Consider the following 16,682-nt stretch of genomic DNA (forward strand, 5'->3'; position numbering starts at 1 on the left):
CATAAGTATTCTGCATTAATCTATCGAATTATTAGTGGGCTGATTCTCATTTTATAATACGGGATAAGATTTAGAAATGCAATCAAACGAACGAAACTTAAGCAAGCGGTGTTGGTTACAAAATTAATATACTCTCGAAATTTATATTTTCTTAAATTGTATATAAAGTAAATACTTCAGCACATGGACATATAATAACCTGACTCGTTCTGATACTGAGAAACACACGTTTAAGATCCCACTACAACATGACCCCACTCTTAGCATAAAATATTACATGACTCCCCCCCCCCCCACTCCCAGCAATATATACAAAATGTTTGCCTTTTGCAGTTCTATAATAATTTCAAAAAATTATAACAAAAGGAACGGTTGTAAACTTAAAAGATGATATAAGGCATCGTCATGTAGTTGAATAAAACAGAAAATGTTACCCAATTATTAAAGGATTAGTTCAGGTGTCACAAATGTTTATCTTTTATGAAAGAGGACAATAAAAGAAACCCAATAGTGAAGAAATTATTCAAATTATTTTTCCGTTTAGGAGATATTCAAGTTTAAAGTTCTATCTGATTGTGTAGAAACTGCTAAAATCAGACTAGCTGTGACGTCATATCCTCACATTCTTGAAAAGTCTTTGTTATTTTATTAAAATATTTTGTAAGATTTTATGACTTACAACCAAAAGATACGTCAGGAGATCTCATATGTGTCATGGGAAATATTTGAGATTTAACATCTGAAGAATGTTTGATTATATTTTTTTAGATTTGTGAACAAAAATGTAATTATTTTTTAATGAAATATATTGACATATGTTCAGGAAGTGAGGATGTGACATCACACCCTCACAGCAAGTCTTTCTACACCAGTCATTTGCAAAGAAATTTTGAAATCTTCAAAGTGTGATATATCCTTAACAGAGAATGCTATCATCATGGTAGTTTCTTAACTATTCTGTTTGTCTTTTTAAGCTCTTTCGTACAAGATAGACATGTCAGACACCTGAACCAAACCATAGTTGAACGTTATAAATATAACATATACACAAAGATTACTGTGAGACTCTTGTGTTTTCGCTTCTAATAACGTTGCATCATAATCGAAGCTTTTTCAAAAATCAGTTTCGGTATCAAACCTTAGAGGGTATGGGAACATAATCTATATCCATTTTTGGAAATTTTTTGTTTATTATTATTGTTTAATTGATTAATATTTGTTTTTGTCATATTTTAAAATGGTCCTGCATAGTACTTAAACTGCTACGCTGGACCAAGCTTTCTGACCAATGCGTTGATGTATATATATATATATATATATATATGGGCATATATATAGGCATATATATATATATATAGGCATATATAAATCCTAAAAGCTTATACTGCGTTACTTTGTCAACTTCCGGATATTCAAAGTAAGTTCACTACAGTTTTTAACCCCCCCCCCCACCCCACCCCCCCCCCCAAAAAAAAAAGGAGAGAAATTTGAGCAGCAATTAACGACTAACTTAATTCGAATCTTATGATATTAATCGTTCTGACACTTTGGATTTTCACTTAAGAATTATATTATCCGAACTACCGGCTATAGTCAAGAAACAATGAAATCATTGTGGGCCTAATATCGAACAGTATAGATCTGTCCTAAAATAATTTCCAAGATCAATGAGTTTCAAACTAAGTTGATTATCTTTAGTTTGAAAATATTTCTAATCCCCCAAATGTATGGTGGCGTTGAGCAAGCTATATTATATTTTTCATTGCATAATACCAAATGACATACCGTTAATGCAAGCAGTAAAATGTTAATGACTAAAATCCCTCGTATACTGTTAAATTACCAGTTTATATTACTGAAGAGATCAATAATTTTGAACCATTCGCTCTTTCATGGTCCACCAGAAGGACAATCAAATACTCAAACGAAAAATCCCGCTCCCTCTCTTTGTGGTTTCAATGGATGCTTCAAACCCACTTCACCGCTTTTGATTTTGCCGCGAACTCGAGTTATTAAGAAATTTCTGATCGGAATAAAACAAAAGAAGGGAAAAGTCCCGATGTCAAACATCTAGTAGTAACTGCTAAGTCATTACATGTGGGAAATTTATAACACTGTTGTGTCGCACATCTGTATTCATGTTAAGAGAATCTTTGTTTATCTATGAATTAATTAACTTTTTACCCAGAACTCCATAATGATATATAGGTGAAGAAAACTAATTGTTCTTCGTGATTCAGCTAACTGCAAGTGTTTTACAACCGTGTTTAATTTTACAAGGAAAACAAAATTGCCTCTTGGGGTATGTATTTTATTCACAATCATCGTCTGAGAGTCAATATATATAAAGGACATTTGTAATGTGGTGAGTAGATTATTTAAATATAATGAAATAGAGGATGCACAAAGGTAATTAACAGTTGGTTATGCTGAAGTGTGTAAGTCGCCGTTAAGTGTGTGACTTTGAATTTTTAATCCTTTTCTCTTCTGTTTTAATTATAAATACGTGATTAATTTTCGATTTCAATAGTCGACCTTAAAAAGCAATATTAGCGTGACAAATGGATTTGAAAATGGTCACGTTAAATAAAGAATAAGTTGTCTGTCATAATCTCTATTGGGACCTTGTGCTAATATTAATTGATTTTCAAATCAAGAATAATGGTCACTGCATATACTTAAGAGAGCAATAAAAATCGTTTGAAGGACGCTGAAGGACATGCACCAAAGACATAGACGCTTAATAATTTCTTCTTTATTTCTTACGAAGCGATAAAAGTAAATATATAAAAATGAGTAAATATAAAAAAAGTAAATGTTTATATGTGTGTATATAAATATATATATACATATATAAACTTGTTTTCACTTATAGTCATGGTTATACATGATGTTTTGCGCACATGCGCTATTGATGTTTCATTTCGGAAAGATGGCTATCCCCGCATTGAAAGGTGGGGGGGGGGGGGTCGGGCAGGATATTTTTAACTGCGGATTAACTGCGGATGGGAGTTCGGGTTAATTATTTCCCTACTCCACACTTCGAAAGCTTCCTATACCCTTTAGTTCTATAACAGTTCGATAACATGATAAAATATGGCCAGTTCTTCCTTCCATTGAAGCAAACTATAACAAGTATATGACAGAGACCTATATGTCGCACGTTAGAAGCTTATGTTTGCGTTATATTCCGAAATATGATATATATATATATATATATATATATATATAACTGGCTAAGTTCATCTCAAACGGAATATAGGCCAACTCCTTCATATAGCATTCAAACCACTAAATGTATTTGGTGAGGATATTTTTCCGTAAAGCCCCTATACTGATTACTTTATACTGTACTCTATATTGTGCAACGGGCAAAAGCGCATGACACAACTGGATGGGCCAATCACGACTAACCCATCCTTCTGCCAACAATACTATTGTACTTTTAATAATTACTTTGATGAAAAGGTCTGTGCGAATTTAGTTTAAAATGAAATATGATGGGGCCAAAATAAATTCCATTTACTCATTATCTTTTCGAGAACGAGAAAGACTCAGGTAATTGAATAGTCTAAAGTACACATATCTGGTAATAAATTTGATGAGTATTCTATAAATTTGCAGGTGTAAGATCACATATATACCTTCATCTAATCATTCTATTATAGGATTTTGCATTGAATTTCCCTAAAAGCAGTACATTTAGGCGTTCAATATAATGAAGTCTTTTCGATTTTGTTGCACAATAGCACGAAAATTTATATGGTTATGTTTCAACATTCGCATGAACCTTTCAAGATATCAAACAGTAAATGTAACAAAAGTGTCCGTCGACAAAAATGATCAGAATCGATTAAACATGATCAATATTTTACTCACATTTAATCAGCTAATTTGAGTTTACAATAGTATACAATTATACAGCAAGGCGTTTGAAGTAATACATTTTTTTTTTCTAAAAACGAACCCCGACAAAACTTAAGCTAAACCGTATCCAGAGAGTGGGTCCCTTTTGACAAAATGAGCCACCATACCCAGTGCTGTGAAAATCCTCTCCCTATAAAATAATGGAACGCCCTCTTCAGACATCAAAGTTTCGTCTTCTTCTGTCTTTCTTATCAAGTATATCAAGCAACAGTACAAAGTTTTTGGGATCAAAGTTGTCAACATCTATTCTAGAATTTCGGTCAGTGGTTTTCCTCCCTTTTATCAATCAAATATTTCAAATATGTGTAGATATTTGCGGATAATTGCTCTCCCTGTTCCCGTATACTTTGAAATCAACACTGCGTTCTATAACGACATAACGATACAGTGAACTCTTCCCCCCCCCCCCTCACCAAAGAAAAAAAATATGGAAAAATACAAGTCACGGGAGGTTTTCATCAATTACCCATCTTTGCAATTGTGACAAGGAAATGAAACCTCGATGAAAAACGAGAGACTACTGATGAACACTCCAAGAATCAGTTTGCGTGAAGACCGCCGCTTCTTCAAACATCTACAAGTTTTGTAAAAGAATGGTATCGATTTTCATTGATTTAAGTGAAATCCTTCCCGTATACGACTTCTTGTGAGAGAAACAAACAGAGGGCGTTGTTTTGTTTCAGGATCTTTGCTTCTTTCTTTTGCATCTGTATTGGAGTATCTTTTTCCATTTTTTTCTTTTGTACTCGCTCATACAGCCAAAGAGAAAAGTAGGAATTCATATCGTGCATTAACTTTTATCAACAATCATCTTAAACCTCAGCAAGAAAATATAATATGTTAACGCTTATCTGCAGACTAGACGCGCATGAATGTTGTACATACAGAGTAAGGCGAATTGGAGTAGGTTTAATATTAGAGGTATACTTCAAATGCAGGTGGCTGTGGATGAGATAATATCTTTGTCTGTTAACTAATGAATTAATCAAATGATTAAATAGTATATGGTTAATACGAGTATATGCAATTACTTTAATCGGTTTGTCACTAACTTAAAGAAATGAAAACTATTCATCGTTGAAACTGTCAGCATATGGTAAATGATAGAAATATTAAACTTTAGGACTTTAAAATTATATTTTACAAATATAATAAATCCTTTATATTCAAAAGTTCTTTTTTAATTCGAACCGACCGACATGAAGGAATTATCAGATCATGTTTTATTCCGTTACACTACTGATAATGTTTTTGCATGACGTCATAAATACATTAAGACTATTCTCCAAATCCATAAATTTATAAAGCGCATTCACCATTAAAAACTATTTGAATGCGTTTTACCACAGTAAGAAAAAAATAAAAATAAAAAAGTAAAAAAATACCCACGAAAAAATAATAATAATAATAGACGATAAGGCAAAGGGCGCAAGTTAAAACTTTTCAAACAGGTGTGATTTAAGATACGTTTAAAAGAATCCACAGGTTGAGATCTTTTTAATATTACTAGGTAAATCGTTCCAGCAAGATATATTCGCTGTTGAAATAGTTCATGTGTGACGTCACTTCTTCACTTTAATACACATTGTGATAGGAGATTTGGAGAAAAGAGTGGGGGGCATTTGCGCAGGCGCGGATACATGGAGTGTATTGGTATGAGATTAAAATTGAGGTAAATGGATGAAAGGTGGCCAGGAGGGAAGGTAGGGGTGGTCAAGTGTTTACAGATAAAAGCAGCATGTTAAATTTTCAGACATAGGCTACTGCTTTTACGTATAGAAAGTTGTATATATATATATATATATATATATATATATATATATATCATGCATTACGCAGGTACCGTTACACAGACGCACGCGGCAATGTTACAATATTTTTCTAGTGTCTTCTTTTGTATACAGACCTAAAACTAGTATTTTCGGATGTAACTAAGGAACATTACTAGGAATTCCATTGTAAAATGATATAATATCAAGATACATGAAGAGAGATAAAATAAAATACCGGATGCATACTCGAATAGCAAGTTCGTGATTAGTAGTCATATTACACGAGATGCCATCACAGCACTTAAACACCAGAAGCAAACTATGTCACATCTTATGCAAGGAAACTAAAAGTAGAATTTTAATTAAACTGGTGACAAGCAACGGCGTAGGCTAGAATACCTGATATCTCAACAAATTAAGCTATTGAAATATATATACGAAGTGTTAAGGCGACTCTTGGTCATGGTTTGGAGGGGGGGGGGGGGGGTTGTAGAATGAGGGGTAGATTTAAAGTTATAGAAATGTAGAAATATAGTAGTATTTATTAATGAACTTTCAAATTCTAATTTATTGTTATCTTTCATGACAATTTTTGTAATTAATAATAAGCGATAATGGATTCCTAAAACAAAATGAATAATTTATTATAAGCCACCCTGTACAGCTGTATGTCTATAATATCGAGACCGTTTTTCTTGTATGCTTAATTAAAAGGATAAATATGATGACTTGAAAATGAGGAATATGGTCTAATCAAGCATCCTGGTGACATTTTCATATCCTTTTGGAAATATGATCATATGAGTTTTATTCGTTTTGTCACGAAAGCAAAGAAACGGTAATTACTTGATGTGAAAAAGCTTTTATGTCATAGATTCATTAGTAAAAAAACAACACGGTAATTATTTGATGTAAGATAGCTTTCATGTCATAGATTCATTAGTAAATATATTGTTTTCTTTTTCGTCAAACTTTGAATCCATTTTGTCTACTTTAGAAGTAGATACATCAGCATATGAATACTACCCCTGTAATGAAAGTTGTAGTGATGTTTGATCCAACATAAACAATAAAGCACAAATTAAATTAGCAAGATACTCCTATACTGAGGTTCTATACTGCTGTTATACACACCAATCCTGTTTGCCACAAGTTCACTGTTGATATACAAAACGGTGCAACGTGAACATATCATGAATATTATACATTTAGAAATTGAATGAAATATTCACATGAAGGATGCTTAGATTATAAGTTTGTTTTTAAAAGCTATGACTAACTTTCCTTCAGTCTCAACTATTCTTTTCAAGCACAAATTCGTGGTTTGTCCCACTTTCAGATTTCGGGGACATCTGATAAGAACAAAAATATCAGTAGAGTTTAGTGCTTTTTATTTGTCGAATATATTCAGCATTTATACCTAACAGAATAAAACTTGTTGGTTAATTATGTACAGTCTTTACAATAATTAAACAAGATACAGCAAACCACAGTATCGTTCTATACCTGAATTTATATATATATATATATATATATATATACCAACAAAGTTTAATTTATTGCACGGAATAATAGGCCATTCTTTAAACCTACCTGGTTCTTAGGCTGATATACCGGTAACGGCTAATCATATGTTTCAATCACCCATCAGTTGGAATGTATCGTATCGTCAATTACTTAAAACTGATAAAATCAACATTTGTTTGACGCACCCAGTTGGGACATTTTTTTCGTACTGCAGTGTCATGTCCCGCTTCAAAGCACTTCTATTCTCAGTATTATCAGTATGAATATCATGTTTATATCAGATAAAAGGTTAGGAACTGTTCATACTGTCAATACGAGTGCTTCGGAGCATGATGTGAGAGGACAGATTAGAGAGGAATTAGCATTAGAAAAATGTCCCAACTGACTGATTTCAATCTAGGGAGGAAGTCCGAAACTGAATTTAACCTTAAACACAACAATATATCCCATTCATAACCAATTGAGGAAAAAATATCTCTGGTATAAACTACTCTGCGATATTTCTTTATCATGTATTCTCAAATACCAACTAATTCTTTTATGTAATATAGTTCTCCAATATAGTACATTATTTAACCTCATATAGGCTATTCCACACCCCATGTATCCCATGACCCCTTACAATTGACCCCGCGCTTCGGAATGCCCCCGCCCTCAACTCTTCCATCCGCAGGCCTAATTTTAAACCTGGGAAGCATTATACGTCAATTAAGTTCACGGACAAGTTCACCAGCTAGAAGGAGGAAATTAGTTATGACATTAACCTGCTTTTCAACATGACACTTAAACACATTAAATTAATGTTTGTGAGATGCCAAACTGAGTCTCCCTTGTATTAAATAATAATTGACTTATCCTACATAATGAAAATCGTACACAATTAAGATTGTATACCCTATGTTGCTATCTAAGCTTACTAATTGAAGGATTAACCTGTGTGGTATCATTGAATAATCCATGGAGTAGTTAGAATGACGCAAGTTACAAGCCAAGACCAAATACTACAGCTTTAATTCATTCTTGGAGGTATTTGCTCTTTCGTGCGAAGATTCCGAAGTAGTTTGATTAATTATTCCGGAAGTTTTGCCTCCTGGATTTGACTATGGCTATTGCTATTTAGCAAACCGCAAGAATACGTGAAATAAACCAAAAAGCACTAATCATTCGCTTCGGGAGAACAAGGGATGAATACCATTATGGTCCACTTCATCTTGTTATAGATTGATTAATGATTCAGAAATGCAGCTTTTTTCCTTTCTTTCTTTCATTCTAGGGAACAAGAGCAATGTCTGAGGCTAGTTAATCTAAGATACAACAACACTCATATAAACGAGGATTATACTGCTAGTGAATAATAGCTGTGTACATTCAAGCGAATGATTAAAACACGTAACATCAAGTATAGGTAAGCCGATTGCCAAGGTCACTAATCCATCGTAATCCTCCTACATTTACTTCAAGAACTTTAAACTTATGACCGATGTTTTTAGCTTACATAATATAATGTACATGTTGGCAGTTCTCTCAACGACGTAGATGCTAATTATGCTGTGTTAAAGACCTCCTATTTAAGACCTCCTAATTCTAAAATAGGTTGCAGTTTGCGTTGGATTGTTACAAGGGCTTTATAAGAACCAGGTTTGGGCATGTGGACAGTAATATCACGCTCCCCCTATTTGAGGTCTTCATTTATCTCATATTTCCTTACACCCTAATTGACCCATGGCGCTGGATTTTTTCCCCGTGACCCCCCCCTCCCTTCCCCCAACCACACGGCACCTCTTCTGCCCTCATTCGTCAGGCTTGGGTTTCTTACCAAGCCATGTAGCATTTTATATATTTGGGTACCAAATATTGTCAGATGTTCGCATACGATAGACCATGTAATTGTTTTCAATCATAATATCTCAAGCTGAGTCCCACAAGCTGAGTGTAATGTTCCACCGTGAGTCATATGCAAACAGTTAGGTGATGCTTCATTTAATTCTTCATATTGCGAGAACTTGATTGATTTAACTGACTCATTATCTAAACTGCTATCTTATACCTCTTTTAGTAGCCTATAGTTTATAGGCTACGTCCAGTGTGTGACAGGTTTAACATGATATGCAGTATTAATACTATATAGATACAGTAACATCTCGTATTAACAGATTAAGATCAACGAAATGTAGGGTTTATAAATGCCCCACAACCAAGCTATGAAGCATAATTATTCGGTCAATGTTTGCAACAGGTCCGGGAAAACTCTGAAAGGTAAAAAGTACTGTATTCTGACACCAATTAACTATTTCATTACTGACATTTCATTTTGGAACTTTTTGAAGATTTCCAGTGGAGATAAGCAGACAACCGGTTTTCTATATAAAATCTGTTGACAGTCCCAAGAATTAACCAGTTAACGGACGGAGCACAGTTTTTCTTTTACTACTACCCCCCCCCCCATCCTCTTACCTTTAGCAAGACCAAATATGATCATGCTTTGATGTTTTTATGATACCATACTTTTAACTATCAAAATATTAAACAAGATTGACAATATTTGTCATGTGATATACATCGAACTAATTTAACCTTTATTGTGTAGTCTGTTGGATGTGCCACTTTTGTGTCATATTGACCAGGCCATGAAATAGCTAAAACTAATAACAGTTCCATCAATCTTAGAGAGAGAAATCTTGCTGTTTACAACTGTTTAATTACATATCCATATTCCTTCATCGGTGAGTTACGAACGGTAGGCCTATTCTCGTCCGAAATAATTTGTGTTACAAAAAAAAAGAAATGATTTCGAAGCAATTTACTATTTCCTTTGCAAACTGTTGCGGCCTTGGCATAGTCATGACCTAGTTTCACTCTTCTTGGTGAGAATTGACAAATTATACTTACATGTCTCTCTGAACAGTGAGTTACATGATATTATCAACAAGCTGTATAGACCAACGAAACTTTCAATAAAATGACAGTATTGGGCTGCAAATGTTATAGTACAAACAACATATTTGTTATAGTCTTACTGTCTATTTATGAGAATGGAGAAGGAACTTGGTTGGGAAAAACTTGAACCTTTTCTCAAACTGCATCTCGGCTTGAAATCTGCCTCGATACTCTGTAGTGATATATTTTGAAGTGGCTCGTACCGATGACATAGCATGCATGAATCATGAAAACAAATGTACATTCAAGTGTCAGAAAAATATGATCATACTATCCCTAATGACTGCGATCATTTTTATATTTATGTTTATAACGTTTACGCGGGAAAAAACTTCAACAAGTTTCTGGTTGTAAAATGCATCTCCATTTTCATCGAAACTTTGAAGAGCGTGAGTTTGCATTTGTTTCCGATCTAAATTTCAGATGAAGGTCTCTTTGGTAATTCATTCGTCGAAACGTAACACCTGGCATAGTTTCATCCTTCATGAATATTCATAGCTACGCAGGGATAGTTCGCCTTCTCAATTGTTATTGGATATGTAAACAGGCACGTGATATAAGTCGGTCAGCAAAAAAGTAAGGACAATAAAGTCACGAGTGGATATATTTACTTGGGTGTAACAAAACAAAAAAATATATAATATGTCTTCAAAATGTTGTAATATTGTTTCAAACTTTACCACCATCGAATATAGGGCATACACTATCCATTACTATCTACTACATTAATTACATTAACTTTAACCTCTTCTTATAACAAATGAGTTATATACATGAGTGGAGGCACATCGGTTCTTTAGCCAAGATCACGTGTGGTATCGGCTGTTTTCAGATATACTGCAGTACACAGTAGGCTAACTCGCCGAGCGAAGAGCATGTGCATATCTATTCCATTTCGAAGGAACTCATGATACATCACGTGAGCTAATACTGTCATGATTACACGGTTGGGACTGGGGTTATGAGAGTAGATCGAGTTCTCGTGCAAATAGGATCTATCTTGGATGACTTTTTTTCAAAGGTGTAGGCCTCATTGAAAGGGTTGGTATGGAATATCTGTGATGAACGATTCTCTGTTGTACGGTAAGCTGTCGACAAATAGACTACGTAAACCCCATACTACTGATCGAAGATTTGAGAGACAACACCATCGGAGATAGAGTACTGGGTACAGGTGTTGCTCGGACAGATCAGGGAGTTGTTAGCGCCACCATTTCCCTGGACGGATGTATTTGTATTTAAAGAACACCAAAACATTGCTATCAGTTAGAAGCACACATATGTATGTTATAAAGTATCTTGGGGGAATGAAGGGTCTGTTCATAGACGACAGGCATTCGCACCAGTAAATAATTTACACAATCAGTCTCGTGTGGTTTGATTCGCTCAGACTTTAAGAAGAGCGTAGGTAATTATATTAATCAAATAAGTTTGAAAGTACAAAAACCAAACTAAAACAAGACCTAAAAAATAGTAAGAAAACAGTGAAAAATTAGTAATCATTTTCAAAGTTGATTAATTTTGATTTACCTGGCTATGAAAAATAAGGTTGCTTCAAAAATGATGAAATTAAAAAATTATATATATTTGTCCAAAATGAAATCTGTTATTTTTTTATGCATCATTTTACCTTCACTAAATGAGTTGGAACTCTAAAAGGGGGTAGGGGGTAATTAAATATGCTTTACGCGCGCAGTTAGTATACATAATGAAATAAAACAAGAGACTTCTTTCAGTGAAAAATAAATGTTATATTGCCATCGTCACTTCACCTTTTAGTCAACGCGAAACTGTTGAATAGCATGTCGAGATTTAATGAATATTTTGTTTTGTTTCAGCTTGGATTGATATCAAGTCGAGAAAAGTGTCATAAAGTATGATTAGACAGTGCTTAGTGATTGAAATATAAACGACTGCGATTTTACCCCATCAAGAAGTAGTTAAAGGGGAACGCTGTGCTTATCACCCATTTTAACTGAGAGGGAATTACAAGAATTGTCTCGGAAAATGTTACTGCATGTCACTGCATGCATACTTGCAGTTCATATCGTTTGTGTCACTATAAAGCCTATAATTACTTCATACTTCAATAATAATAATAATAAATTACATTTATATAGCGCTTAATACAGCGTTTCAAAGCGTCTTTACAAAGTAGGAAAGAGACAAAGGAAACCAAGGGGAAAAAAGAAACTAGGAATCAAACAGAAATGTTTTAAAGTTGTCTCTTGAAAAAAAAAGGGAGGGAGAGTCACGATTGGTCAATCAATCCATAATTGTTTATAAAGTCAACTATATGGTATTCTTAAATGATGATACATCAATTAATAAGCATCGTGATTGCCATTTGGTTTTTAATCTTCATCTTTGCCTACAGAAGACTAATTCAAGGTCTATACGAGATATCCGAGTCAAGAAGAGATTATAAGAGACAGCATGAACACCTCCGACGGGGTCAGCAAGATGGTCCAGTCAGGTGATGATGGCTCATCTGCAGTCACGCCACAATACTCGGATTACTCAGACTATCAATATGGACCAATAGGACCATTCTACTCTACCGTATTTGCCATATTTATCCTCATTATACTGATGTCAGCCACTGGTAATTCCCTCGTGATCTTTATTGTTCTTCGGTTTCGGGCCATGCGCAATAGCGTGACCAATTTTTACATCATGAACGTCGCCCTCAGTGATATAGTCTACACGTTCATGTGTGTGCCCGTTATGGCCTACATATTCTTTTGGCACGTGTGGCATTTTGGGAATTTCTTCTGCAAATTGTTCGCGGTCCTTCAAACGGTAAGTGTGTTATATTTTCGAGATTAAAGTACGTCGTACTTTTTCGCCATTCTTCAAATAATGCCTTTAAAGGTCAACTAATATGGTAGAAGTCACATTCTCATCACCTATACGCTCTAATTTCAACCATTTGGTTTAACTGCCATTTTGAAAGCATACCTATATCCACACTGTGAGATATCTCATTCGTCTATTGATTAACACGCCTCAATTTCTGGGAAATATTTTTGGGAAAAACTTTTACCTTTTTGAAGCAAAGTTGGGGCCAATACTAATGACCTTTAAGGAATACCTAAGTATCATTTTTTAAATCAATCATACATTTTTTTTGGGGGGGGGGGAGGGGGGGTGAATATTGTGTCCTATGTGTCTGAGAAAATAACCAATTCATTTTTCGCAGACATTTTTAAATTCGTACTGAGAGCAAAGAGAAAGATACATGGATGCTTGTCATTTTGTTTCAATTTGTGATATTATATTACCATTGTTGCAAACAAAAGCGTTGTTAAATATGAAAGTGTCAACAATATGGTTTAAATGTGTAATAGTTCATCAGGTTTGCAAAATGCTATATACATCTACCATCTGAAATAAAACTTTAAAAAGATAATCATTCTATATTGGCATTTTGAGCAATATAACGTGAAGGTCGCTCTATTAAAGTATCAATTCTAGACTTTTCAAACCTGTATAGCCTGTATAAAAGATAAGGAAGTCGATGATATCTTCTTTCGCTTAAAGACCATTCACACATGCACAGACGGATTAGAGTATAGGGTTACTCAATTAATTTTCTACGAGGTTCTACAAAATTACAATTTTAGTTCGGAGTAAAGGGCCAGAAAACAAAGTCTCATTTTACCTAAGTAACGTTATTTGCGATATGTAGGCCAGTATAGGGTGCTCAAAACTAAGACCAAAAAATGGTTTGCATACCAGATAAGTTCAGGATTGGATTCATTTTTTTAATACCAGATTGAAATCTTTCGAGTGCCGGATTTGGTACAAAGAGAAACTCTTGGTACAAAGAGATATACGCAGATCCAAGAACTTCTCTACCACAGCAATACTGCCATTGTATTGTCTCTTTATAAAAAAGAAAGAATATTTTAAATATGATTATTACTGTGGAGGTATTAATTAGGAGATAACATCTGTTCACAAAATATGGGCAAATTAATCAAATTGAACTAGCGCCGACAGGTTGAGGTTATTGCTCTTTGGTTTCCCGAAATGTATTACCGACCTTGAAATATTGTTTGTAGGGGGGGGGGGGGGTTGCAAAGTCGGCAATGACTGCTATTACGGTTAGATTCGTCCAACATAGCAACATACAGAAACGTTGTACTCAAAGCCGTCGCCAAAGTGAATTAATCAGGTCACATATCCGGAGTCTATGTATGCTAAGTTCTTCAATACCGCCCTCATTATTTCGGGATATGTATTATACTGTAGTTTTGATTCTTTCCGCACTGGAGAACGTTGATTATAGCACACGAAGTGACTTAATACGTGATGTTCATTTCCATTAACGATCAACCGAAGAACGATCTGAGATTCACAGATGTCGAATATATTCATACTTTTTATGCTGATATTATATATTTATTAATATTTAATATAAACAATAGTTTATCAGTTCAACCTTTACGTAATTTTAAAGTTGCTTATGATGAAGAAACTTTCATATTGATTTACCAAGCAAACTGTACATTTCGATATTAACTTCTTTCAATCACATTTGCTTAATATAAGGATAAAATGCCTTTCAGTTAACAGGCTAAGTTAATACAAGTTTATCAAAATAAATGCAAATGTGGATGTTTTCCACAGATATTATCGATAGAATGCCTCTGAATCTTTATATCATTTCTTCTTTTGCAGGCAACTGTACAAGTCACATGTACCACACTGACGGTTATGACGGTTGACCGTTATTACGTCATCATTTCACCTCTGACATCACGACAGACAAGGACCATTCCAAAAGCGGCGGGTATTAGCGTGGCCATTTGGATTTGTAAGTACATACAATTAGGCTCACAAGGGATCGTAATGTGATAACGCACATATTGTAGTTATTGGCAATACAATACATTGCAATACAATACAATACAACATAATGCAATGCAATGCAATGCAATGCAATGCAATGCAATGCAATGCAATGCAATGCAATGCAATGCAATACAATACAATACAATATAATGCAATGCAATACTATACAATACAATATAAAACAATGCAATACAATGCAATGCAATGCAATACATCACAAAACAATACAATACAATACAATAAAATACATTACAATACAATGCAATACAATACCATACAATACAATTCAATTCAATAAAAAATTGTGAATGTCTTTTAGGGGTGAATTGCACTTTTATTCCAGAGACTAACTTCATTCTTAACCACTTCTGAATAAGAGGATTTTGTTTATTTTTTTTTTTGGAGTAAAATTTAACGGTTAAGTTGCAGTGAAATTTACTCTTCGATAGCCTGATCATTCTTGGAAATCTCAAATTGTGACCATTCGGAGTTAAGAAGGTAAAGAGGGTGCTCCCAATGGTAACATAGCACTTGCTACCAGTATAGTTCAGAGTAACCATGACAGTGTTAGCACACTGCCTTTCTGGCATCACCGACAATTGTCTTTATAGCACCCTGTAGGAAGTTACATTTTGTGTGTACCAGGTGGTGTGAGCTGCACTAGCAACCACCCGTAATACACACAATTTAGATCGAGAATCCTAGGTGTTGCACGATCGGATGCAAAATGTTAATTTCATCGTGCAACTAACAAGTTTGAAAAGAAAATTCCTCATCATAAAGTGATCATGGCGGCGCAAACTTCTTTACTGACATTTCCGAAGTAATCATGACGTCATTCCATTAGTTTTAATTTAATCATTGCGTGCAGACATGTACAGTGGCTTAGACATTGAGATAAAATAAAATAAATTACTAAGTCGATATTTAGAATTCTTAAACAAGAAATATTTACTTTTTATCCCTAAGTTTCTACCTGTTTCTTTTATTTTTTATCTCCAACGTTCGATTTAGTATCCAAATAATTTCTATTCTGAGCCATGGTAGGCATATACAGGGTTTGCAAAAATACTGAAAACATGTAAAATAAATATAAGGGATGAAATAGAAATATCAAGCATTTAAATTATTGAAAACTTATTAGTTTGAAATAGAAAGTTAACGGTATACAGTTCATAATAATATGTGACGTCTACCATGTAGATAACAGGTTATAAATTTATATATTTCATATTTAAAGCTCAAGTATGTCACTGAGGTTTGTTCAATTAATGACGAGCATTAATGCTGATAATGACATGACCATATCTGAAAAGCCCGCGTACCGACACAGATAGAATATTGCTCGAACGGTTATACAATATTTTGTTTTCAATCAAGCACATGTGTTGAATTTAAAAGAGAACAAAAAAATATTGATTTTACCAATTTTGACGACGTTGTAATCTCTATTTATTGTTTTTTGATACAATATAACCAATATTTCATTGTCAGGTCTATCGCTGTAGTGATGGGTCATAAGGTTATTCGTAGTCTCACTTTTCGGTCGTTTCAACTAAACATATAGATGTTAAAACGATTGCTTATATAACTTAATGGTGTCAGAACAGTATTAGTTTGCGTGTGCGTGTGTGTATGTGTCACATAAGTTGTCATTTC

At 34.1% G+C, this 16,682-nt stretch overlaps 1 protein-coding gene across 2 annotated transcripts in view; it reads left to right on the forward strand.

Moving 5' to 3' along the window:
- Positions 1 to 16,682, forward strand: part of LOC139978382 (G-protein coupled receptor 54-like) — a 56,583-nt gene that overhangs the window by 35,051 nt on the left and 4,850 nt on the right. For both annotated transcript variants that reach the window (XM_071988574.1, XM_071988573.1), the window contains 2 exons: positions 12,541 to 12,965; positions 14,850 to 14,985. In XM_071988574.1, coding sequence (XP_071844675.1) covers positions 12,600 to 12,965; positions 14,850 to 14,985 — 502 coding nt within the window. In that variant the 5' untranslated portion in view covers positions 12,541 to 12,599. The remainder of the gene's footprint in view (positions 1 to 12,540; positions 12,966 to 14,849; positions 14,986 to 16,682) is intronic.

This window comes from Apostichopus japonicus, chromosome 13 (assembly GCF_037975245.1).
Source record: "Apostichopus japonicus isolate 1M-3 chromosome 13, ASM3797524v1, whole genome shotgun sequence".
Taxonomy (NCBI): Eukaryota; Metazoa; Echinodermata; class Holothuroidea; order Aspidochirotida; family Stichopodidae; genus Apostichopus; species Apostichopus japonicus.